The 25,392-nt window shown below is 36.6% G+C and overlaps 1 protein-coding gene across 2 annotated transcripts in view; it reads right to left on the bottom strand.

Annotated features, from left to right (window-relative positions):
• Positions 1 to 435: 435 nt before the first annotated feature.
• Positions 436 to 25,392, bottom strand: part of LOC141611748 (thioredoxin H9-like) — a 43,544-nt gene continuing 18,587 nt past the window's right edge. For both annotated transcript variants that reach the window (XM_074430360.1, XM_074430359.1), the window contains one exon: positions 436 to 843. In XM_074430360.1, the coding sequence (XP_074286461.1) occupies positions 697 to 843 (147 nt within the window). In that variant the 3' untranslated portion in view covers positions 436 to 696. The remainder of the gene's footprint in view (positions 844 to 25,392) is intronic.

Raw genomic sequence — 25,392 nt, forward strand, 5'->3', positions numbered from 1 at the left:
ACAATTGTCTTTCCCGACAATGGCGCCAAAATTTGGATAGGCTTGTCGTGAGCCTCCAAATTCACAATTTATAATCCACTACAAACTCTAGCAATACCAAGTGTAAGTACGGATCGATCCCAGACGGAAGGTCTATGTTTAGCGTGTGTTTGTGTAAATAATTCTAATGTAACCAATTGGGGGGCGTTTGTTGTTTGTCTCTAAATCAAACAAAGTGAAAGACTAAAATATTGGAGTAATCAAATTATAAAAAGGTTTCGGGTCTTACAATTTTCACAAATGATAGAGGTTTGATCATTAACTCTTTTAGACTCTATTTACCCTTGAATACTTTGTTGTGAAAACATGAATTTCTACTTCTCCTTACTTTTAGTTATTCATTGCGAAAAGCGCCTAAAGTTAGCACACACGATATCGTAAACTTTTACACCGGTATTGCAGTAAAACTGAATCCTTATCATTAAAAGTAGTTATAATTAAGGAATTGTAAATGAGACATAAATGTACAAATACATTTGAAGTTAGGTCTAATCAATACCTTAAACCCAAGCATGACGCATGCTAACTTAATGAATTAAAGGCATTTAAAACTATTCCCTTGAAATTCATTATCATATATGGACCTAACATAGTAGTATGTAGAATGCTTAAAAACAAGTACATTGATGAAATTAAACCAATAACGGATAATGACATTTACATCTTGCTGGCCAAATCAACAATTGTAGCTATTTTCTTCTGAAGTTCCGATTTATTGGCTCCTACTAGTTTGTCCATTGGTTGACCACTTCTTATAAAATAGAAAGTTGGGGTTGCTTTGATTTCCCATGAACTACTTAATTCCTGCAAGTTTAAACAAAACGAAAAAAAAGACATTTAAAACAAAAAAGAAGACCGTTAATTTTTACTCTTAAGACTTATTAATCATACAAATAAAATACTCTCTCCCATTCACTCCAAAAGTAACATGAACTCACTTTTTGTGAAGGAAAAAGTGGGTACATGTTACCTTTTTAAGGGGGGGTTTTATGAATTATGACATTTCGCAAAAAATTATTTTTCATTCAAATTTATACATAAAAACACGAGTATATATATATATATATCTCGAAATTTCTGAATTTCTGTGAGATTCAAGTTTCTGTGAGATCTAAGTTTTAACAATGCCAAAATCTCGGAAAAACAACAATAACAATCCTTTGAGAAATAAAAAAATATACTGAGATAATGACAATACTATACCTACTGATAATTATCTAAAAAGAAAAGATGAGGCGTCGGGGTTCACGACAAGAGCTCTTGATTATGGGAAAGACATCGTCAGTGTTTTTTATTTTGAGAATGATACTATTTTGGAAGAAACTGAACAGATTGATTACGATCTAGTGACACATGAATGGAAAGCAGAGGGCTTGCATGGAAGGCAAGTTAATTGTGAGGCAACCCTGATTCTTAAACTTACGCAAGATAATGTTAATAAGGAAATTAATTACTAGTCTACTTCTATCTTTGGTTATGTTATTGGATTGAATCCTCCATGGAATAACATTACTGGTTTTGTAAAAATGGTCTGGAAAGGGACTGATTTGGATAAAATATCGTTTATGCCCAATGATTTATTTATAGCCAGATTCAAAACTCGTGATAGTCGGCAAAAGGTTCTACAAAATTCTCATTTAATGTTTGATATCTCATTCGTGAATGGTCCCTTACGATTGAGTTGGACAAGAACTTAAAACCTTCCCTAATTGGATTATGCTATATGAATTAAACCGAGCAGGGTTCAGAGTGTTTAGTTAAAATTGATGGATTAATAGGGAAGGTTATTAAGTGTAATGAAGCAACATAAAAGAAGAATTTCCCGTGACTTTCTAGGTTGCCGGTGGAGGTACAAGTGAGCCAAAAATTACCCCAGAGTGTTATATGCTCAAATCAATCGAGCATTGAGAAGAAGGTGCGTATAGAATATTACTACCAACTTTTTCTAGTAATGGAGGAATTTATCACCCAATCTGACAATATAGAAAGAAAATGTAAACGTTTAAGAACACTCAGGTTTTGAGAGAAATTTCTCTCTCCAGAAATCAGCTAAGATTAACTTGTTCAAGGGAAGTGTTTCAGCGATTCAAGTTGATAGTAGTTAACCATTGATTTTGGGATGTGAGAGAGATGAATAAATTGATTAAGGAGAAGAACATTACGTGGTTCCTGAACTTTTTTGGCTTTTTAGAGAATAGAGTCAAGAACATTAGGCGGAATAATGTGAAGAACAATATTTGTAGTGTTTGGGTCATTTGCACTAATAATAACTCATATAATAAAGGGGGGTAGAATTTGGGTGTTATGTAATCCTCTTCTATTTTATCTGTAGGTGTTGGATATGACTTCCTAGACAGTCCATGTTAAGGTTACTGATAAAGGTAATTAGAATGTGTTTTGAGTCACTTTTGTTATGGTTTGAATAGGCTAGCTGATACGTGTGTTTTGTAGAGTTCTCTGACTAAGTATTGTAAGGGAATGGTTGGAGCCTGACTCATAGGGGTGAATTTTAATAATGTGCTCTACCCAAATTGAATGAGAGTTGGGTTCTGAAATAAGTTTGGCTAAGATTACTCTTTTTCAAAATTGTATTAATGATTGTAGTGCTTCTAACATTACAGTCATGGACTCATTTTTCACTTGAATAAAAATAATGAAGTTGACACTAGGTTGTATAGCAGGATTAATAGGGCTTTGGTTAATGCTAAATAGCTGGATTTATTCCTTTTTCCTATGCCCAATAGTGTTTATTATGATCATTGCCCTTATGCGATTTATTTTGATAGTCCTCCAAAGACAAGAAATACTTATTTTAAGTACTTCAATATGTGGTCCATGGCTCTCAACTACATGGATATTATTCAACAAAGTTAGAGTGGAGGTGTTGAGGGCACTCATATGTAAAGTGGTGATTAAGCTGAAGAAGCTTAAGAAGCAACTGAAAGGTTGAATATGGAGCAGCTGCATGATGTTAAAAATAACATTATAGTTTTGCTAATGGCCCTTCATAATTTGTAGAGAGATTTGATTGAGAATACTCTTGATCCTGCCCCGGAAGAAACATCCAAGAATCGTACTTTGTTATTAAATGCTAACAATGTTTTTTTCTTAACACAGAAAGTTAAAGATAACTGGTTAATTGAGGAGGATTAGAACACCTCTTTTTTTGTATATTTTTTTTTGTTTTCATTCAGCAACTAAGAAAAGGAGAACTATGAATAAAATTATTTAAGTTGAGGATGTGAATAGTAAAATATGCGATTATGCTAGTGATATTAACAAGGATTTGAGTTATTATCAGAGTATCCTTAGAAGTAGTAGTGAGATTATTCAGGTGTGTTACCCAACTGTTGCTAAAGGAAAAATTCTAATGCATGAGCATCGTAATATTCTGGACAGACGAGTCAACGGGGAGGAAGTGAGGCAGACCATCTTCTCTATTCCAGGGTCTAAGGTCCTGGGATCAGATGGCTACACTAGTTAGTTCTATATAGATGTTTGGCCAGTAGTTGGTAATGAGGTGATTGTGGCTGTTAAACAGTTTTTTTTATGAATGGGAAATTATTGAGGCAGACCGTCTTCCTAATTCCATTTCCCAGTTCAAGCTCATTTCTTTTTGTAATATCATTTTCAAGTGTATTGCTAAAATCATATGCAACAGGCTTAGTAATGATCTTCCTTATCTCGTTAGTCCCAGTCTGAGTGCATTTATTAGGGGAAGAGATATTGTGGAGAACATCTTGATTTGGTATGACCTAGTTAAGTTGTACAATAGAAGTTCATGTTCTCCTAGGGTGATCATGAAGATAGATTTACAAAAAGGCTTGTGGTATTGTAGAATGGAAGTGCCTTGAAAGAATGTTGGATGCTTTAAACTTTCCTAGATTTTTTATACATCTGGTTATGGAATGTGTGACTACTCCTAATTATTCTTTGGCTTTTAATGGTAAGGCGTTTAGGTATTTTTAAAGTAAGAGGGTGGTTGACAGATTCAGGGCCCTCGAATCCAGGAAGCTCTCATATGCTAAGAGATTAATCTTGGTGAAGGTAATACAAAGTACCCTACATTCTTTTTGGAATAGATTTTTTGTGCTCCTTTCTAGTGCGTCCGGGAATTTGATAGTATCTGTAAGAATTTTATTTAGCAGGTGATATCTGTAATACTCCGTCATTTTAAATTATTGTTTTATTTAAAGTCATTTTGAAAATTTGTCAAAAGTTATTTTATCGTCTTAAAACTTTATAACACGAAAGATTTTTTAATGAGAAGCGTAAATAATTGACTTGACTTATGATTAGTAATAATAATAACTATGGTACACTAATCTTTCATATTTTAATATATATTATATTATATTATTATTAAAATAAAATTCTTTAAAGAGAGAAGATATCACATAGGACTTCTTTTGTACTCCGTATGATTCACACGGTTTCCCACAGCGATTTCGAGTTGCCTTATTTCAATCTCGTTTCCATCATAAACATCTTCTACCTTATTTTCCCAATGCAAAAATATTATTATTTAGACTCCGTTTGACACCACATTTCAGGTAGCTTATTTGACCAAAGTAGCTTATTTGACCAAAATTTCAGCTACCTGATTTTTTTGCAAGTGTTTGGCAAGTAGCTTATTTGGTCAAATAAGGTACCTGAAATGAAATGCTACCTCAGGTAGCATTTGAGAAATCAGGTAGCTGAAATGACTTATTTTCCATTTTGTACCCCTTTATTCTATAATATTAAATACTTTTCATATCCTTCTACGTCATTTTAGCAAAATTTGCTACCTTTTCAGTTAGTTTGCCAAACACATTTTTATATAATCATTACCTTATCAACTCCTAATTTTCAGCTACCTTATCAGTTAACTTTTCAGGTTTCAGTTAGCTTTTGAGTTTTCAGCTACCTTTTCAGGTTTCAGCTACTTTTTCAGACAGTTTTACCAAACAGAGCCTTACTTAGGTTCCTAACCCTAGAGATATATATAAACTGGTTCTCATTACTGTCCTCCTCTTTCGCCTTATGCCAATATCGACTCAAGCCGTCCTCCTTTTGTTTCACGAATAAACTCACGCTCAAAACCGCCTTCATCTGTTGTCGTTCTATTTCCGTAGCACCTTTCGTGTCTTAAGGTATATTCACATGTTTTAATTTCGTTCTCTTATGGTTTTCACGCTTCATATTTCATAAAACATGTATTCAGTTACCGAGTCGGGTTTGGGATTGTTAACTTGGATCATAAGTAGTTATTTGGGATCATATATGACATCTTTCATGTTGTTTTACAGCGTTTTAATGGTCGATTAAATGCTGGTCAGTAACTTTATATAGTACTCTGTTTTGGGTCGTTTTTGGGAGTGTTTGGTGCTGAATTTTGAGGCGAGTTGCTCGGTTGTCGTGGTGGTTGTTTGGGATGTTGAATGGTGTCTTAAGTTCGTTTTTAACTTAGTTATTTGGGCTGGTCAGGATCAATTTATAAAATCTGTTTGCGGGTTTTCGTACGACGCATTGTGACTATGGCTTGGAATCGTGCTTGAGGGTTGTGTCTGTGGTGGTGGTGTTGCCGGATTGAATAGGAGATGGGTGTAGTGTTGGTGACGGATTATCAGAACTGGCTCGTGCTCGGGTGTGTGAAGGGTGATCCGTGTTGTTTGCGTCGAATGTGGGTTGCGTGGTGTACTTGTGATATGGAGTACGTGAATTCTAGGTGTCTGCATGGTGCATGAATATATGGGTTGAAGGTGTATTACGGGAGTATGGATGGTGTGCTAAGTGTTACGAGTTTAATTATTTTACCATTTGGTAAGTAAGTGGTGTATAAGACGGTCTAAGTCGAGTTCTTATTTATTTATTTATTTATAACGTAATCCATTTCTATAATAATGAGTTTTATTATTAGTGTATAATGAGACGGGTATACTACACTTGGTTGGGCAGCTGAACTAGTAATTGTTTAATCGGGTCATATGATATAGATATCTATTAGTTAGTTATTGATGATTATTATTTTAATAACTAATTGTAGAGTCCGAGTGGGTCGAGGAGGCGTTTTAGCTTCTTTCTCTTGCGTGACTATTTGCTTGCTTATTCAAGGTAAGTACAATTGCGTCTCTCCTTCTAATTATTTCTAAAGCTTCCGCTTGTACAAATGTATTTACTAAATGAATTTTATTTACTCCTTCTCAAATGTTATTATTCTTATTTATACAATGATATTTGACATTACTACTCCGAACTATTTGTACTGGCTTGAACTACTCTTACTGGTGAACTGTGTTTATAATTGTCTTGACAACTACTTTTATTTTATCCCGATGATTCCATCTATCTGATAGTGAGACTTACTGCTACTACTATTACTTATACTCTCGGGGGTAGTTGATCGAACCCTCCCCTCTGTTCTTCTCACTGTAGGCCGTAGTGAGGGTATGCATACTTATAGACATTGGGCTCCTCCTGAGCAATTAATTTATGCTCCTTGGTTCATAGTTGTGTTTCCTCTTAGCGCAAAAAGGGGTGACTCATCTGTGTAGTTCCACTATCGTGCTCTATCTGGACATCGGATGCAATTCTTTCTCTCTTTATACTTTTATACTCTGTTACATACTTTATCTTACACCACTTCTGTTTTTCTTAAATAGTTTTAAATTGCTTTTACTCTGTTTGCGAAAACCAGCAAGTAAAATATTTTCAAATGAGTTTTAGAAGTGTCTTACTAGATTCGGGTCGTACTTACTCAACCTTTCTGTTGATGTTTGTTTTGTTTAAATAACTTGCTGCAGGTATGAAACATTAGCGCGGGAAAAGGGTTGTGAGATGCGATCTAGCTTAGCCTTGGTTTTCCTTAAGCTATTTAATAAAGTGAATTAGAATTTTAGACTTTAAGTTTTATGTTTCGGGTTTTTGATATTTTCGATTGGATTTTTATAATGAGGTTGTAAACTTTATACTTGTTTAAGTTGAAGTACTTTTGTTTGGTTTTGAGATTGTACTACTTTGGTCACTATTAGTTAACATCTCCGAGTTTTGGCAATTTATTTGTAATAATAAGGGTTTGAATTCTAGCCGAAATTCGGGGGTGTTACAAGTGGTATCAGAGCAGTTCTTTCCTAATCTCTGGAAAATATTTAAAAATAAAAAAAAGAAAAAAAAATTATTTCAAACATTTTCGAAAACATTTTCAGTTTAAAACATAAAATTATTTTCGTTTCAGTTATACTAAACTATTAAACTTTTCTTTCAAAAAAAAAAAATTTAGAAACGAGAGATGAGTGATGGGATTTATGGGGAACGACACTTGTGCTTGGATATATTCGTTTGATTGTTCTCCATTAAGTTGCTACTACTTCTACTGCATTTACTACTAGCTACTCTATCAAACACGAAACTCTCTTAAGTTGAGTTACATCTTTTATCTAAGAATTTATAAGGCTTAATACTATTGAGGAATTTGTTGTCTTCTATAACTTCTTTTATTCCTACTCTCTTACTTGATTGTTGTTACTGTTATTCTTTATGAAAAATCAGGGACTTTACTTCTACTTGTTGAACATCATAAAGGAAAATGGACGATAGGATATAAGCCTTTCTATGTATACTTGTATACTTGATTGTCATACTCTTAGGATGGTAATCTAATATGCTTTATCTATACCTAGAAATGGCTGAAAGAGCGAACATGCAGCAGAACCTTAACCAATTGACCGCTGTCGTTGAACAGTTGGTGACTATGACTGGAAACTTAATGCAGATTGTTACTACAATGAACCAAGCTAGGAATTCGAATGTTGCCTCGGATATGATTAAGGCAGTGAGCTTGCAGAGACCTGACTATTTTGATGGCAAGAGAGACCCCGTAAAGTTGGAAGCCTGGGTTAGGTCTTTCGACAAGATTTTAGTTACCCTAAATTGCCCTGAGGATTTGAGGATATCCCAGGCCACTCACTACTTAGTGGACATTGTCGATAACTGGTGGACTGAGAACCAAGATAGGTTAATGGAATCTGTGCTCCGAACTGATAATGGGATACCTGTACTGAGAGCTATGAACTGGGAGGAATTTAAGGCTGCCTTGAGGAGTGAGTTTTTCCCTGAACATATCAAAAGAGCTAAGAAAACTGAGTTTAATAACCTGAGGCAAGGGGACCTCATAGTTCAAGAGTATTACAACCAATTCCAAGAGCTAGCTCGATTTGCTCTAGAGTTAGTTCCTACACCTGAATCCCGAGCTTCGAGGTTTGAGCAAGGACTAGATATCAACATTAGGGCTGCCTTAGGAGGATGGGATTATACGACCATTCTGGATGTTTACACCAAAGCCAGTAATGTGGAGAGGATTTTCAATGAGCGAAATGCAGTCGTTGGGGATAAAAAGAAAAGCCTTTCGGGGATGAGTGAACCAACCCAGAGTAAGAAACCTTACAACACCCGATCATGTTCTGCTAATAGGACTGTGAACGCCTCAAACTTCTATTTTTGCAAGAGTTGTGATCGTGACCACCTTGGTTATTATTATGATGGAAACCCTTGGAAATGCACTTATTGTGGGCGTACTGTACATAGAATATCCGAGTGCAGGACTAAGTTGAGGGAGCAAGGTAACCAATATCAAAACAATAACTTCCGTCAAACTCAGTCAGCTGGAGTGGGGAACTTTGTTACTAGACCTCGGACTAGGGGTTACCAAGGAGGGAACTGATTCAGTAACAACTCTGCTCAGAATAATAATGCTAAGCCAACAACTAGTACAACTACAACTGGAGCAAAGACCACTGGACAACTAAACACTATAATTGCTGCACATCCAGCTCAGAACCAGCGTGATAGAGCGGGTAATTTATTTAAGTTTTAAATTTTATGCCTTTCTTTAATTCTAGTTACGGGATGTAACCTTTTTAGGGGGATAGACTGTAACAACCGCTATAAAACCTTACTCACACCAAACTTCGAGGACGAAGTTTCTTTTAACGGGGGAAGATTGCAATACTCCGTCATTTTAAATTATTGTTTTATTTAAAGTCATTTTGAAAATTTGTCAAAAGTTATTTTATCGTCTTAAAACTTTATACTACGAAAGATTTTTAAATGAGAAGCGTAAATAATTGACTTGAGGCATGATTAGTAATAATAATAACTATGGTACACTAATATTTCATATTTTAATATATATTATATTATATTATTATTAAAATAAAATTCTTTAAAGAGAGAAGATATCACATAGGACTTCTTTTGTACTCCGTATGATTCACACGGTTTCACACAGCGATTTCGAGTTGCCTTATTTCAATCCCGTTTCCATCTTTAACTCAAATCTTCTACCTTATTTTCCCAATGCAAAAAATTTATTATTTACTTAGGTTCCTAACCCTAGAAATATACTCCCTCCGTCCCGGTCAATTGTTGTCCTTTGGTTTTGGCACAAAGACCAAGGAAAAAGGAATGGGCCAATTACTAGGTGACAAGTGGAAAAATTTTTGTGTGAATGACCAAATTGTTCATCAAGTTCATTCTTAAAATAGAAAGGACAACAAATGATTGAGACACACTAATATGGAAAAGGACAACAAATGACCGGGACAGAGGGAGTATATAAACTGGTTCTTATTACTGTCCTCCTCTTTCGCCTTATACCAATATCGACTCAAGCCGTCCTGTTAGAACACATTTGGTTGATGATGCCAAGTCCCTTTGTTATTTGATTGTTTGCTTTTAGTTGAAAATGCTTAGTTATTGAAGCAATCAAATGGACTCTCAATGATGACTCAAGATGATCAAGATAAAGCAATCAAGAAGTCAAGACAATGATATTATCCTAGCCTTAGTCGAAAATTGTAAGAGTAAGTGTAACATTCTCATTCAAGTCTAGTTATGGCAAAACCATGCAACAGTACGTTGTACTGTGGTTTCTGATACTACCGTAAGGAGGAAGGTTTTATACGAAATGTTTAAGTGTTAAAACTTTACAAATTTCAAACCTTAGCATTTGAATCTTCAAAATTTGAAAACAAATCTGAAAAATCAATTTGCAAATCTCACATGTTGACTCCTCTAAAGTTGTGCATCTACTTTTACATAAATGGAAAGTTGATTTAGTCAAGTACTAAAGCAATCTTCCATTTGTGGTAAGTTGTCACTTGTCAAATGTGTTGGAAGCTTTAAAACTGAAATAAGAAGCAGAGCAACCTGGTTGTCGCACTCACACTCAACACCTAACACTTACAATCAAATAAGACTAGTTATTTTATTGTGTGATTAATTAATTAAAGTATTCACCTTAAGACCACTACTTCCACTATAAATAGAAAGTCTTAGCATCACTTATTTCCCAAGACTTTCCAAAGCATTTATTGTAAAACATTGCAAATCATTTGTGCATTTAAAGCTTGGTTCTTCAAGTGTTTGAAAAATGTTTTTCAGATTTTAAAGTCTTCATTTGTTTTCGAAAAGCTGTAAACCTCCAACTATCAGTCCGCTGTACTGTGACATAATGAGTTTGTTTCATCATTCTCGTGTTAAGTCTTAATTGTAATCTCCATGTTCATTAAGTGAACTCTTGAGATTTAAAGATTCTGTACACCTTGAGATAGAATCCATAAACTCTTGAAGCGGAGTAGCTTTAAGTTTGAGTGCAACCGGAGTAGGTTGGCGAGTTATTTTCATTGTAAAGAGTTTAGTAAGTTTGAGTAAATTTCTAAACAAGCAATAAAATAACGGTTGGACGTAGGCCTCGGAGTAAAGGCTGAACCAATTTTTTAAATGTCGTTTGTTTGTTCATTTACTTTTACGTTCTTTCACTTTGCTATTTCTCGCTTATATCTAGTCAAGTTCTGTGTCACAGTCAGCTATACTATGACATAAAACGGCTCTACCATCTTGTGAACTTACATTATATTAAGTTTTTCAAGGTTTGTACTTCAAGGTTCTTTACTTAAGTTATCAAGTAACTAAGTTAAGAACAAAATTTTAAAAAGGTACACCTAATTCACCCCCTCCCCCTCTTAGGTGTTTATCATTCCTAACTCTTCAATTGGTATCAGAGCCTCGTGCTCTTGATATTGGTTAAAACAAAAGAGTTGATCCTATAGTTATGGACGATTCAAAACACACTAAGTATCCCATCTTCAAGGGAGAAAACTATGCTTGGTGGAAACACCGCATGGAGCACTATGTTAAAAGTGCGGACTATGAATGTTGGTTGATCATTCAAAAGGGTCCCCTCAAAATCGAAGTGAGTAATGCTGATGGCACTAGTACCTTGAAAAGTGAGGAAAATTATGTTGAGGCTGATTATAGGAAAATCGAGAAAAACTCTAAGGCCATGTGCATTCTACAATATGGGATCGGTGACCAAGAGATTAATCGAATATCTGGATGTGCTTCGGCCAAAGAGATTTGGGACACCTTAAATCTTGCTTATGAAGGAACGTCACAAGTCAAAAAGTACCGTATTGATCTTCTCATGCAACGGTATGAGATGTTCAATATGGAAAGAGATGAGTCAATTAATAGTTTGTCCTCACGTTTTTCTGGTATTGTCAATGACCTTAAGAGTTTAGGTAGAAGTTTTCAGTCCAAGGATTTAGTTCGTAAAATTCTTCGTTGCCTAACTGAAAAGTGGCAACCGAAGGTTACGGCTATTGAGGAAGCTTAAGACCTTTCATTTCTCACCCTTGATGAACTTATGGGCTCACTTATGGCTCATGAGTTAACTCTTATGAAGCGTTCTAGTGAAAGCTCTAAAGGAAAAGGACTCGCTCTTAATGCTCTCTCAAGTGATGAGGAGAATGAATACGATGAGTTCGCAATGTTCACTAAAAACATTGTTGGCATGATAAATGGTCGAAACTCTCAAAGGTATAGCAACAATTCTAGCAAACGTCGTTTTCCAAAGAGAAGATCAAACTCCACTGTTGGTTGCTTTAAATGTGGTGACAAGGGTCATCAAATCAAAGAATGCCCAAAGTGGAACGATATCAAATCTAAGGAAAAACGTGATTTTGCTAAACGTGATTACAAAAACAAGGTAATGACTGCTATTTGGGGCATGTATGATTCTGAAGAGGACGATGTCCTTGAGGATGAATTAGACGCCAAATTGTGCATCTCGTCTAGTTCCTCAAAAGGTGATTCCAAATCCTCAAAGAAAGAAGACATCAAATGTCTTATGGCTCACTCCGCAGATTCAGACTCAGATTCAGACCATGAGGTAATTAAGCTCAAGAAAAAGGTTTGATCCTTCTCTAAAGACAAAATTTGTCTCCTCCTAGATCAATTCATTGATAAATGTCGTGTCCAAACCAATAAATTGGAAGCTATGCAAATTGAAATTGAGGACATAGCCGAAAAAAATGTTAACGTAAAAGAATGTCTTAATGAGAATGATCAACCTAGTTCCATGTTGAGTCTTGAAAAAGAAATCAAAAAGTTTCGAAAACAAAATTTGTTTCTAGCCAATAAGGTTGATGAAACGAATGCAACAGATTCCTGCACTGTTGCATCTGGTTCTAACAAAGGAAATGTGTCGTCACTAACTCAAGAACGTGACCAACTTTTGATTGACTTAACAACTCGTGAAAATGAAAAAAGAAAATCTTGTTAAGATTGCTGAAATGTTGAATGATGAGTCAAGTCGTGTCAAAAGTACTTTAGATCGAGTGCAAAAATCAAACGATGACCTTCTTGCTCAAATTGAGATTTTGAAAAAGGCTAAACAGACTCATGCAATAGATGTTGCTACCGCGGCATCTGAATCAAGAAAAGAAATAGATACTCTCACGAAATTAGTGTCTTCTTTAACTAAAGAACGTGACTCTCTTCTAAATGACCTCACCATGTGTAAAAGAGATAACAAGCAACTTGAACAAATTGGATTATTGCTTAGTGATGAAGTAAGGCATGCAAAACAAGCTTTCGACAAAGTTGGTCAACTAAATCTTAATCATCTTGCTAAAATCGAAACATTGACAAAAGAGCTAGATGAGGCTAAGATGTTCTACCTAAAATGGGAAGGAAGTCAGAAAGTTTTGGAGTTTCTTTTAAAACAATCACAAGAATATGAAACATTTGCAAAGAAAGCTGGATTTGGTTTCAAATGCAACAGTAGCACGCACTGTTGCACTCGAAACTAGGATTCAAGCAAAACTGACTTTCGAAGAAGAAAGTATGCCGGTATTCCTAACTATATTATTTGCAATTACTGTGGTAAAATAGGTCATGAGTTTAATGGTTGTGAGAAAAGGGTCCGTGACTTAGAAAGAAACACTAAAATTGCTAAACAAGTTCAGATCAAGAAAGAGGAAGTCAAGAAAGTTGTTATCAAGAAGGAACCCAAACTTGTTTGGGTTCCTAAACTAAATGTTTGATTTCTTATAGGCATTAGTGAGAGGCAGCAACAATTGGTACTTAGACAGTGGATGCTCTCGTCACATGATGGGAGATAAAAGCCAATTCCTCTCGCTAGAAGCCTACGATGGTGGCATGGTGACGTTTGGCGATAACAAAAAGGGTGAGATCATTGGTATTGGAAAGGTTGGTAAGTCAAAGTCATTATGCGTGGACAAAGTGTTGCTTGTCAAAGGTTTGAAACACAATCTCTTGAGCATTTCACAATTATGTGATCGAGGTAATATTGTTGAATTTCTTCCTAGTGAATGTAGAATCATCAATGAAAAAATTAGAGAACTCATACTTGAAGGTAAACGTGTCAAAGATGTCTACATGACTAACCTATACTCATTGTTGGGTCAATCATTATCATGCATGATTGTTCAAAAGAATGACCCTTGGCTTTGGCACAAACGACTTGGTCATGTAAATGCTAAAACACTTAACACCCTCAAGAGACTTGATCTAGTTGAAGGCATTCCTAACATTAAGTTTGAATTTAAATCACTTTGTGATGATTGTGTTAAAGGAAAACAAGTCAAGTGCTCCTTTAAATCCAAAAAGGTAGTTAGCACTTCCTTACCTCTTGAACTCATCCATATTGATCTATGCGGTCCCATGCATATTGTGAGTAGAGGAGGAAGTCGTTATATTTGTGTCATTGTAGATGATTTCATAAGATTTGTTTGGCTTCTCTTCTTAAGTTCTAAGGACCAAACATTTGACGAGTTCTTAATTTGGGTCAAAAAGGTTTAAAACAATTTTCGTTATAAACTTGTCTCATTGAGATCCGACCATGGAACCGAATTTGAGAACTTGTCATTTGAGTCCTATTGTAATGAGAATGGTGTTAGCCACAACGTTTCGGCCGCAAGAACCCCATAACAAAATGGGGTTGTGGAACGAATGAATCGAACTCTTGAAAATATGGCTAGGACCATGCTCATTAGCTCTAAAGTTCCTAAGAATTTTTGGGCCGAAGCCGTAAACACATCTTGTTACATTTACAACCGTGTCATGATTAGAAAAATCATTGAGAAAACTCCCTATGAACTACTACGAGGAAGAAAACCTAACATCTCACACTTAAAATGCTTTGGTAGTAAATTCTTTGTGCACAATAATGGAAAAGACAACCTTGGCAAATTTGATGCTCGTAGTGATGAAGGAGTTTTTGTTGGTTATTCCGATCATAATAAAGCTTATAAAATTTATAACAAAAGAACTATGAAAATGAAAGAAAGTGTTCATGTAATATTTGACGAATCTAGTCTTTTTGTGTCAAACACGCAGGTTGATGATGAGGATGATGAATATGATGATGATTTTGAGATTGGAATGACACGACATGATATGGATCAAGTGGTGGAAGAGGCTGAGCAACAGTTGGAACCACTGTTGCCCGAGGAGGATGTCCAAAATTCAGGGGGAACTAATCGTCCTCCAACACAAGAAGATGCTAGCTCATCCAGGGGGAATGAGGATGGTGAAGAACAGCCCAATCAAATAATAAACGAACCACAATCACCCCCTTGAAACAATCCTCATGCAACAGTCCCCTCCACTATTACAGACGAACAAACTGATTCCTCTAACTCACTTATTCCTAAAAAACGGAAACACCAAAGCTCACATCCTTTATCAAACCTAACCAGTGACCTAACATCTGGAATAAAAACCAGATCATCGCTCCAAAATTTCTGTGCATACAATGCTTTCCTCTCTCAAATTGAACCTGACCATGTCACAGTAGCCCTGACTGATGAATGCTGGTTGACAGCCATGCAAGAGGAATTGGAGCAATTCGAAAGAAATAGGGTATAACATCTTGTCCCTAGGTCCTCCCAACGTACTGTAATTGGTACACGGTGGGTCTTTCACAACAAGCTAGATGATGTTGGAGAAATCGTAAGGAATAAAGCTCGACTAGTGGTGCAAGGTTTTAATCAACAAGAAGGAATCGATTATGACGAAACCTTTGCACCGGTAGCTAGGCTTGAGGCCATACGAGTGCTTGTAGCTTTTGCATCTTATCAAGGTATGAAACTTTTTCAAATGGATGTCAAAACCGCATTTTTAAATGGATACCTTGATTAAGAAGTGTTTGTTGAACAACCTCCGGGCTTTGTAAACAACGAGTTTCCTAACCACGTTTTTAAACTTTATAAAGTACTTTATGGTTTAAAAGAGGCTCCTAGGGCCTGGTATGACAGGCTTTCAAAGTTTCTATTGGAAAATGGTTTCTTACGTGGTTCCGTTGATAAAACGTTGTTTATCAAGTCACAAGGAGACGAACTGTTGCTTGTGCAAGTATATGTCGATGACATCATTTTTGGAGCAACTAACAATGTTCTTTATAAGTACTTTTCCAATTTAATGACTTCCGAATTTGAAATGAGTATGATGGGAGAACTTGGATTTTTCCCTGGTCTTCAAATCAAACAAAGTGAAAACGGAACAATGATTCATCAACAAAAGTACTTAAAAGAAATGCTAAGTAAGTTTGGATTGACTAATTCTAATCTTATGCCTACACCAATGGTGCCTAAAATCAAGCTTGATAAGGACGAAAATGGTAAGAGCATTAGTAAAAAGGTATATCGAGGTATGATCGGTTCCTTACTCTATTTAACCGCTAGTCGACCCGACATACATTTTAGTGTGTGTGTGTTTGTGCTCGTTTCCAATCAAATCCTAAGGAATCACATTTCAAAGCCGTCGAACGGATTTTTAGATATTTGATTGGAACACAAGGGCTATATCTTTGGTACCCAACTCACTACGAACTTGATCTTGTAGGATTTTCAGATGCGGATTATGCTGGTGACACATTGGATAGGAAAAGCACTTCGGGCATTGCTACATTCCTAGGACCATGTCTCATTTCATGGGCATCTAAGAAGCAAAACACCGTTGCATTATCCACGGCCGAAAGTGAGTATGTAAGTGCCGCTCTTTGTTGTGCACAAATTCTTTGGGTACGTCAACAATTGCATGATTATGGTATTATTTTCGAGACCACTCCCATATTTTGTGATAATACTAGTGCAATTAATATATCAAAGAATCCCATACAACATTCACGCACTAAACACATCGACATAAGACATCATTTCTTGCGTGATCAAGTCGAGAAAGGTAATATATGTCTAAGCTTTTGTAGAACGGAAAATCAAATTGCGGACATTTTCACAAAACCGTTGGAAAGAGAATAATTCGTAAGACTTCGGTCGTAAATTGGTTTATTAGGTGACATGTAGCTAAATTGAATTATTTTCTCCAATGATTGATTAGAGGTTGGAATTAATTTGTTAATTAGCAAAATAAACATGTGCATGCAAATATAAACCGAGCATTTTAATCAAGATTCCTTAGTTACACTTGAGTTCTTTTTCTTTTGCATTGAGCCACACCCACTTTATGTCCCATCAACTACGATTAAACACTCCACCTAACCATCATTAACCATGCCCCTCACATGACCACATTAAACCCTCTCTTTAATCCCACCGTACACATCATTACCTTTTATACAAATCCACAAAAATCCCCTTTTACCCACTAAACAATTGAAATCCTTTTCAACTTCCCTCCATTTTCAAAAAAAAAAAAACGTCAAAATCAACCCCTTTCTATTCAAAGATGCCTCCAAAACCTAGATTGTCCAAGGAACTCATAAATCTTAGAAATACCTTTAATCCAAAGTTCATTGCAAAGCAAAAAATGGCCCCCAAAACCGCTGCAAGTACTGAAGAAATGATTCCCACTACCACTGAAACTACCAAAGACACCACCTCTGTTACTGTCAAGCCCACTGTGACACGAAAGAAAACAACCGCAAAACGAGGCGGTGGGCATGGCAGAGGCGGTTGTGAAAGGAGACCTCCCATCTCACTTCATTTGGATCCTGAAATAGATGTTGAGTCTGATGAGGAAGAAGCCACCAACATGCAAGTCAAAGAAGGTGAAACATCAAAAAAAAAAGGTGGCACATCGAAAGAAAAAGAGGGGGAATCTGTTGAAGACAAACAGGAAGAAGGTGATGGTGACGATGAAATTGGTGAAAAGGAAATGGAAGATGTTGAAAATCAGAAAGAAAAAGAAAAAGAAGAAAAAGAGAGTGAAACAAGTGAGAAAAAGGAAAAAGAAAAGATTGAAGAAAAATTAGATGAGGAAAAGAAGGATGATGGTGTTGATGAAATCTTGAAAGACTTGGTGAATGAGAGAATGGAGGAAGATGTGCCGGCTGAGACTGATGCAACAAAGGCATCTACTGTTGAAGAGGTAATCAATGTTGATGATTGTGATGTTGAGAAGGAAGTTGATGATGGGTTTGACCCACTTTTCTTAAAGCCGTCCTCTCGGACACGATCTAAGAGGAAGATGGCCGAAATCTTTGGTGATGACGACGATGCAACACCAGAAGCATCCCCATCAAAACCCAAAGTCACTCAAAGAAGAAAGGGATCCGGTTCAAGGACCAAAGCACTCAAACAGTCTCGGTATCATCGGGATTTGCCGAGTTTGGATGGAATCAATGAGGATGAGATTATTGAGGAGAAGGTTCCTTTCAACACCTGCATGGACCTGATTGTTGCACCTCATACCGATCAATTCAGAAATGTTGTCCTGAATCATCTTAACTTCATTGATCTTCCCGAAGAAACATTGAAGTTGTGTCACGGTATTCTGAACTGTTGCTTTCATAGTGGCAGGCGTTACAAGAAATCTTGGTATGACTCTTCCCCTGCTTTTAAGTATTTCAAAGAGGCCATGGAAGCTCAGGGTTGGGTAAATCTGTTGGACAAGTATAGCTCTATGTACTTGTCCGAGATTATTCAATTCTATGCTATTGTCAAGGCTAATGTTGCATCTGGTACCCTCTCGGCCTACATCAATCAAAAACCCTTTATCCTTAGAACCGAACAACTTGCTGCCCATTTGGGGATTCGTGATGTGGGGTTAACCACCTTCCCAAAACGTGACTGCGGTGAGGTTGAGGAAGTCACATCTACCAAGGTTATGAAAGTCCTTAGACCTCATGATGAACATGGTCCTACAAATATCTATGCCCTTGAACTCCCTGCCCCAATCCGGTTTATCTTCAATCTGGTCTTTAGGAACCTTGTCTCTAGCAACGACATTCGAGGGAGATGTTCTCTCCTTGACATGCTCCTCATCCACCATATTGTCAAACACATTCCCATTAACCTTCCTCGTCTCATGTTCCATCGCATTAATGAGATAGATGCAGAATTTCAAGACGGGAACTATGATAAGAACATAGTGGTTCTTTATGGGGATGTGACTTTCTTTAATATTTGAAAAGGAAGGTTTAGTGCTGAAAGGGAGCCCCGCTGTTGAGAAGCTAAGTGATGAGATGACTCCGGGCCTCCTTTCCCGAATGAGCACGGAGATTCGCAATGGGAAGCTGATGAGGAAAAATCAGGGAAAGGGTGATGCAACTCTCGGGTCTACTGTTGAACAGGGGGTGGTTCTTGCAAAATTGTATCAACTTTTTGGGATCGTTAATCATTTGATCAAGGAAAATGCCAAGCTACGGAATGAGGTGGCTGATCTTCATACCATGAACGAGGATTTATTTGAACGTCTTGATGATAAGAAGCCAAAATCCACGGCTTAAGCTTATGCCTACCTAACCCTTTTATCCATTATCCTAGTTTGGCTCTTTGACTTTAAAATTCTTATGCACTTTTGGATGTTTTTTTTATGCTTGACCAATATTTGCGTGTGTTTTGAACTATTTAGCTATCCTTGAACATGTTGATGCTCCCTCCTTGATGATGTCAAGAGGGGGAAATGGTTTAAGTATGCTTCTGTGTGATCTCTTAACTCTTAGGCTAACGTTTACTGTGTTTATGTCTTAGCTACCATGATTAGATGTTCTACTTTAGCCAAGCATGTTGCACCCTTCGAATACCTTGATCATGTTTATAAATTATGTATATGTTGAAATGACCAAAGACCGACTGACCATGGGCTAAGGGGGAATATCACATATGTTTGGACTTGTCATCATCAAAGGGGGAATTTGTTAGAACACATTTGGTTGATGATGCCACGTCCCTTTGTTATTTGATTATTTGCTTTTAGTTGAAAATGCTTAGTTATTGAAGCAATCAAATGGACTCTCAATGATGGCTCAAGATAATCAAGATAAAGCAATCAAGAAGTCAAGACAATGATATTATCCTAGCCTTAGTCGAAAATTGTAAGAGTAAGTGTAACATTCTCATTCAAGTCTAGTTATGGCAAAACCATGCAACAGTACGCTGTATTGTGGTTTCTGATACTACCATAAGGAGGAAGGTTTTATACGAAATGTTTAAGTGTTAAAACTTTACAAATTTCAAACCTTAGCATTTGAATCTTCAAAATTTGAAAACAAATCTGAAAAATCAATTTGCAAATCTCACATGTTGACTCCTCTAAAGTTGTGCATTTACTTTTACATAAATGGAAAGTTGATTTAGTCAAGTACTAAAGCACTCTTCCATTTGTGGTAAGTTGTCACTTGTCAAATGTGTTGGAAGTTTTAAAACTGAAATAACAAGCAAAGCAACCTGGTTGTTGCACTCACACGCAACACCTAACACTTACAATCAAATAAGACTAGTTATTTTATTGTGTGATTAATTAATTAAAGTATTCACCTTAACACCACTACTTCCACTATAAATAGCAAGTCTTAGCATCACTTATTTCCCAAGACTTTCCAAAGCATTTATTGTAAAACATTGCAAATCATTTGTGCATTTAAAACTTTGTTCTTCAAGTGTTTGCAAAATGTTTTTCAGATTTTAAAGTCTTCATTTGTTTTCGAAAAGCTGTAAACCACCAAGTATCAGTCCGCTGTACTGTGACATAATGAGTTTGTTTCATGATTCTCGTGTTAAGTCTTAATTGTAATCTCCATGTTCATTAAGTGAACTCTTGAGATTCAAAGATTCTGTACACCTTGAGATAGAATCCATAAACTCTTGAAGCGGAGTAGCTTTAAGTTTGAGTGCAACCGAAGTAGGTTGGCGAGTTATTTTCATTGTAAAGAGTTTAGTAAGTTTGAGTAAATTTCTAAACAAACAATAAAATAGCGGTTGGACGTAGGCCTCGGAGTAAAGGCTGAACCAATTTTTTAAATGTCGTTTGTTTGTTCATTTACTTTTACGTTCTTTCACTTTGCTATTTCTCGCTTATATCTAGTCAAGTTCTGTGTCACAGTCAGCTATACTGTGACATAAAACGGCTCTACCATCTTGTGAACTTACATTATATTAAGTTTTTCAAGGTTTGTACTTCAAGGTTCTTTACTTAAGTTATCAAGTAATTAAGTTAAGAACAAAATTTTAAAAAGGTACACCTAATTCACCTCTCCCCCTCTTAGGTGTTTATCTTTCTTAACTCTTCACGTCCTCCTTTTGTTTCACGAATAAACTCATGCTCAAAACCGCCTTCATCTGTTGTCGTTCTATTTCCGTAGCACCTTTCGTGTCTTAAGGTATATTCACATCTTTTAATTTCGTTCTCTTATGGTTTTCACGCTTCATATTTCATAAAACATGTATTCAGTTACCGAGTCGGGTTTGGGATTGTTAACTTGGATCATAAGTAGGTATTTGGGATCATATATGACATCTTTTATGTTGTTTTACAGCGTTTTAATGGTCGATTAAATGCTGGTCAGTAACTTAATATAGTACTCTGTTTTGGGTCGATGTCGGTAAAGTTTTGATACATCGTGTGGCTTCGTCTTAGCATCGTCAAATCTGAAACTTTCAGGACATGTTAGTATTTGTATATGGCATCTATTAATGGGTTCGTTTGCTAGGTTATCAAGTAATAATGTCAAATACTGCTACTCTGTTTTTAGAGATGTTAACGGTCGTTTTTGGGAGTGTTTGGTGCTGAATTTTGAGGCGAGTTGTTCGCTTGTCGTGGTGGTTGTTTGGGACATTGAATGGTGTCTTAAGTTTGTTTTTAACTTTGTTATTTGGGCTGGTCAGGATCAGTTTATAAAATCTGTTTGCGGGTTTTCGTACGACGCGTTGTGACTATGGTTTGGAATCGTGCTTGAGGGTTGTGTCTGTGGTGATGGTGTTGCCGGATTGAATAGGAGATGGGTGTAGTATTGGTGACGGATTATCAGAACTGGCTTGTGCTCGGGTGTGTGAAGGGTGACCCGTGTTGTTTGCGTCGAATGTGGGTTGCGTGGTGTACTTGTGATATGGAGTACGTGAATTCTAGGTGTCTGCATGGTGCATGAATATATGGGTTGAAGACTTGAAGGTGTATTACGGGAGTATCAAGTATGGATGGTGTGCTAAGTGTTACGAGTTTAATTATTTTACCATTTGGTCAGTACGTGGTGTATAAGACGGTCTAAGTCGAGTTCTTATTTATTTATTTATTTATTTATAACGTAATCCATTTCTATAATAATGAGTTTTATTATTAGTGTATAATGAGACGGGTACACTACACTTGGTTGGACAGCTGAACTAGTAATTGTTTAATCGGGTCATATGATATAGATATCTATTAGTTAGTTATTGATGATTATTATTTTAATAACTAATTAAAGAGTCCGAGTGGGTCAAGGAGCCGTTTTAACTTCTTTCTCTTGCGTGACTATTTGCTTGCTTATTCAAGGTAAGTACAATTGCGTCTCTCCTTCTAATTATTTCTAAAGCTTCCGCTTGTGCAAATGTATTTAATAAATGAATTTTATTTACTCCTTCTCAAATGTTATTATTCTTATTTATACAATGATATTTGACATTACTACTCCGAACTATTTATACTAGCTTGAACTACTCTTACTGGTGAACTGTCTTTATAATTGTCTTGACAACTACTTTTATTTTATTCCGATGATTCCATCTATCTGATAGTGAGACTTACTGCTACTACTATTACTTATACTCTCGGGGGTAGTTGATCGTACCCTCCCCTCCGTTCTTTTCACTGTAGGCCGCAGTGAGGGTATGCATACTTATAGACATTGGCCTCCTCCTGAGCAATTAATTTATGCTCCTTACTTGGTTTATAGTTGTGTTTCCTCTTAGCGCAAAAAGGGGTGACTCATCTGTGTACTTCCACTATCGTGCTCTATCTGGACATCGGATGCAATTCTTTCTCTCTTTATACTTTTATACTCTGTTACATACTTTATCTTACACCAATTCTGTTTTTCTTAAATAGTTTTAAATTGCTTTTACTCTGTTTGCGAAAACCAGCAAGTAAAATATTTTCAAATGAGTTTTAGAAGTGTCTTACTAGATTCGGGTCGTACTTACTCAACCTTTCTGTTGATGTTTGTTTTAATTAAATAACTTGCTGCAGGTATAAAACATTAGCGCGGGAAAAGGGTTGTGAGATGCGATCTAGCTTAGCCTTGGTTTTCCTTAAGCTATTTAATATAGTGAATTGGAATTTTAGACTTTAAGTTTTATGTTTCGGGTTTTTGATATTTTCGTTTGGATTTTTATAATGAGGTTGTAAACTTTATACTTATTTAAGTTGAAGTACTTTTGTTTGGGTTTGAGATTGTACTACTTTGGTCACTATTAGTTAACATCTCCGAGTTTTAGCAATTTATTTGTAATAATAAAGGTTTTAATTCTAGTCGAAATTCGGGGGTGTTACAATATCCATGCACAGTCTCCGTCACTTATGTCTTGGATGAAAGTGAGTTGGCTTAAGAAGCAGGGAGGTTTGGGTATCCTCAATATTTTTAGATTGAATAAGGCTGCTGTATGGAAGTATATATGTGGTGGACAATGCAAAAGAATGATCACTTATGAGTAAAATGGGTACATATTGTTTCTAGATGAAAGGGTTATAAACCTAATAGTGGTGCCAGCTACGCTTGGAAACGTATTTTTAGGGTGAAGGAGCAACTAATTGAGGGATATGTTAGTAAATGGTGATTGAAAGAAGAGGGTGAATACACTATTTCTGATGGTTACACTTCGTTAAGGGAATTGAGACCTGATGTAGTTTGATACCCATGTGTTTGGAACAGATTGTATGTAGCTAAACATAATTTCATTGGCTGGTTCGCTGGTCGTCAAAGTTTATTAACCAAGGATAGGAGTTGTCGTATGCATATTTCTAGAGTGGCGGGTGTTTGTGAGTTGCTTGAGGTAGATAGGAAGATCAAAAGCGCTTATTTTTACAGTTCCCTTACAGTATCCGTTATATTATTATAATAACTCGGTGGTGTCAGTGTGTTATCTCTGTTGATGGTGTTGTTGAGTGGTGGTGTACGAGCAGGTTTACCCTTACGCTTAGGAAGGATGCATGTATATCAGTATATGATGTTATCATGACACTATATTACCATATTTGGTGGGCGCATATTAATTGCAGATTTAATATTTCTATGGTTGGCCATAGGTGGTTGTTATGCAGATTAAAGAGGAAGTCAAGTTAAGAATTGTAATATCCGCATTATTAGGGACCCGTTGACTGACCTTTTGATCATGGGAGACCCTTAATAAGGGAGACAGGGGGAGATTATGTTGCCATCATAACTCGTTACTCAACCTAGTAGAGGTCACTCAGCCGAGTAACTGTGGTACTCGACCGAGTGCGGCGTACTTGGCCGATTATGTCCTACACTCGACCGAGTAACGCGTCTGACAGCGTGTTAATATAAAATACGAAGGCTAAAACGAAATTCATTTCCACAAAACATTTTATCATTTCTAAACCTAATTTCCTCTCTCTCCTAATTCTCTCATCATCCTCTACCAATCATGAGTTAGCCTCGAACACTAATCCGGGAAGGGAGATAGCTTATGCATAGAGTCATCGAGTTGGGTTGTCGCCGCCGTCGGCATCCATTTGTTCTTCAAGGTGAGTTTGTGAATAATTGGTTATCATTCAGTTGATCTTGAATAGCATAATGATAGGGTATGATCGTTGTTTGTAGGGTATGATATGGATTCGTGCTTGGTGTAGTATGATTGATGCATTTCTATGCAATGGCAAAAAGGTAGAGTTTTCCTACTCAGTTTCAGTTTATGGATGTTGCTTGTTTAGTTGTGTGAAGTGGTTGTTGTTTTTGACTGTTACCTTGATGAGTTGTTTCGGCTACAGTATGGAAATGGTGATGGTGGTGATGTTGTTGTTACTGGTATTGATTGTGAAGCTTTTGTCGGGAGATGGCCTTCACCCCCATGTTCACCTCTTGGTTATGTCGTTACAATGAGCGGGGCTTAGGTGGGCACGGCTGCGGTCCCCCACTGGCGGTGTTGGTTACCCGTTGCGATGGGAACCATTGGTTAGTACGTGATTGGAATGGTGGAGATTGGTAGTGGTTGGTTTGGGTTGTATTGCACTTTGAATCATTTTATTTTACTGTCTTCATATTCTGTTAGTTACTTGTGTGGTGTGTTTGTGTGTTTCTTCTCTTTGTCTGTGTCTGCGGTGACTTTGATATTGCCGGCAAATGGTGAGCAGTGAGACTTTTCAGGTTGCTATGGCCGTTGTTTCGTTGTAGCTGCTGGGTTGGAGAGCTCGCACGATATAGAGTTGGCTTGGTCGATAGTAGTGTCAACATTTGTATTTCTTTTAATGTCATAGTTAGTTCTTGTCTGTTTCTTTCCGCTATAAGTTTGTAAAGAGATTTATTAAATGTTTTTTATGACCTATTTGATATACGTACCTTGGGCAACCGAGATGGTAACACCCTTACTTATTGGGAAATGTCTGGTTAAAGCTCATTGGTAGGTGGGGGTGTTAGAAGAGTATTGTCTATGTGTAAGGATGATATTCTAAGATGAGTGTTACCAAGGTTAGAATGAGAGTTGTAGAAGTAACGGGGACTTGATGTTCCTCCCTCAGATGTATTATGTATTGAATGGTGTGGTGTATTTGGCTCGATTTGCATTAATGAGAACTTACATTTTACCTAAAAGAAACAAAATCAATCTATAACTT

Source organism: Silene latifolia, chromosome 11 (assembly GCF_048544455.1).
Source record: "Silene latifolia isolate original U9 population chromosome 11, ASM4854445v1, whole genome shotgun sequence".
NCBI lineage: Eukaryota > Viridiplantae > Streptophyta > Magnoliopsida > Caryophyllales > Caryophyllaceae > Silene > Silene latifolia.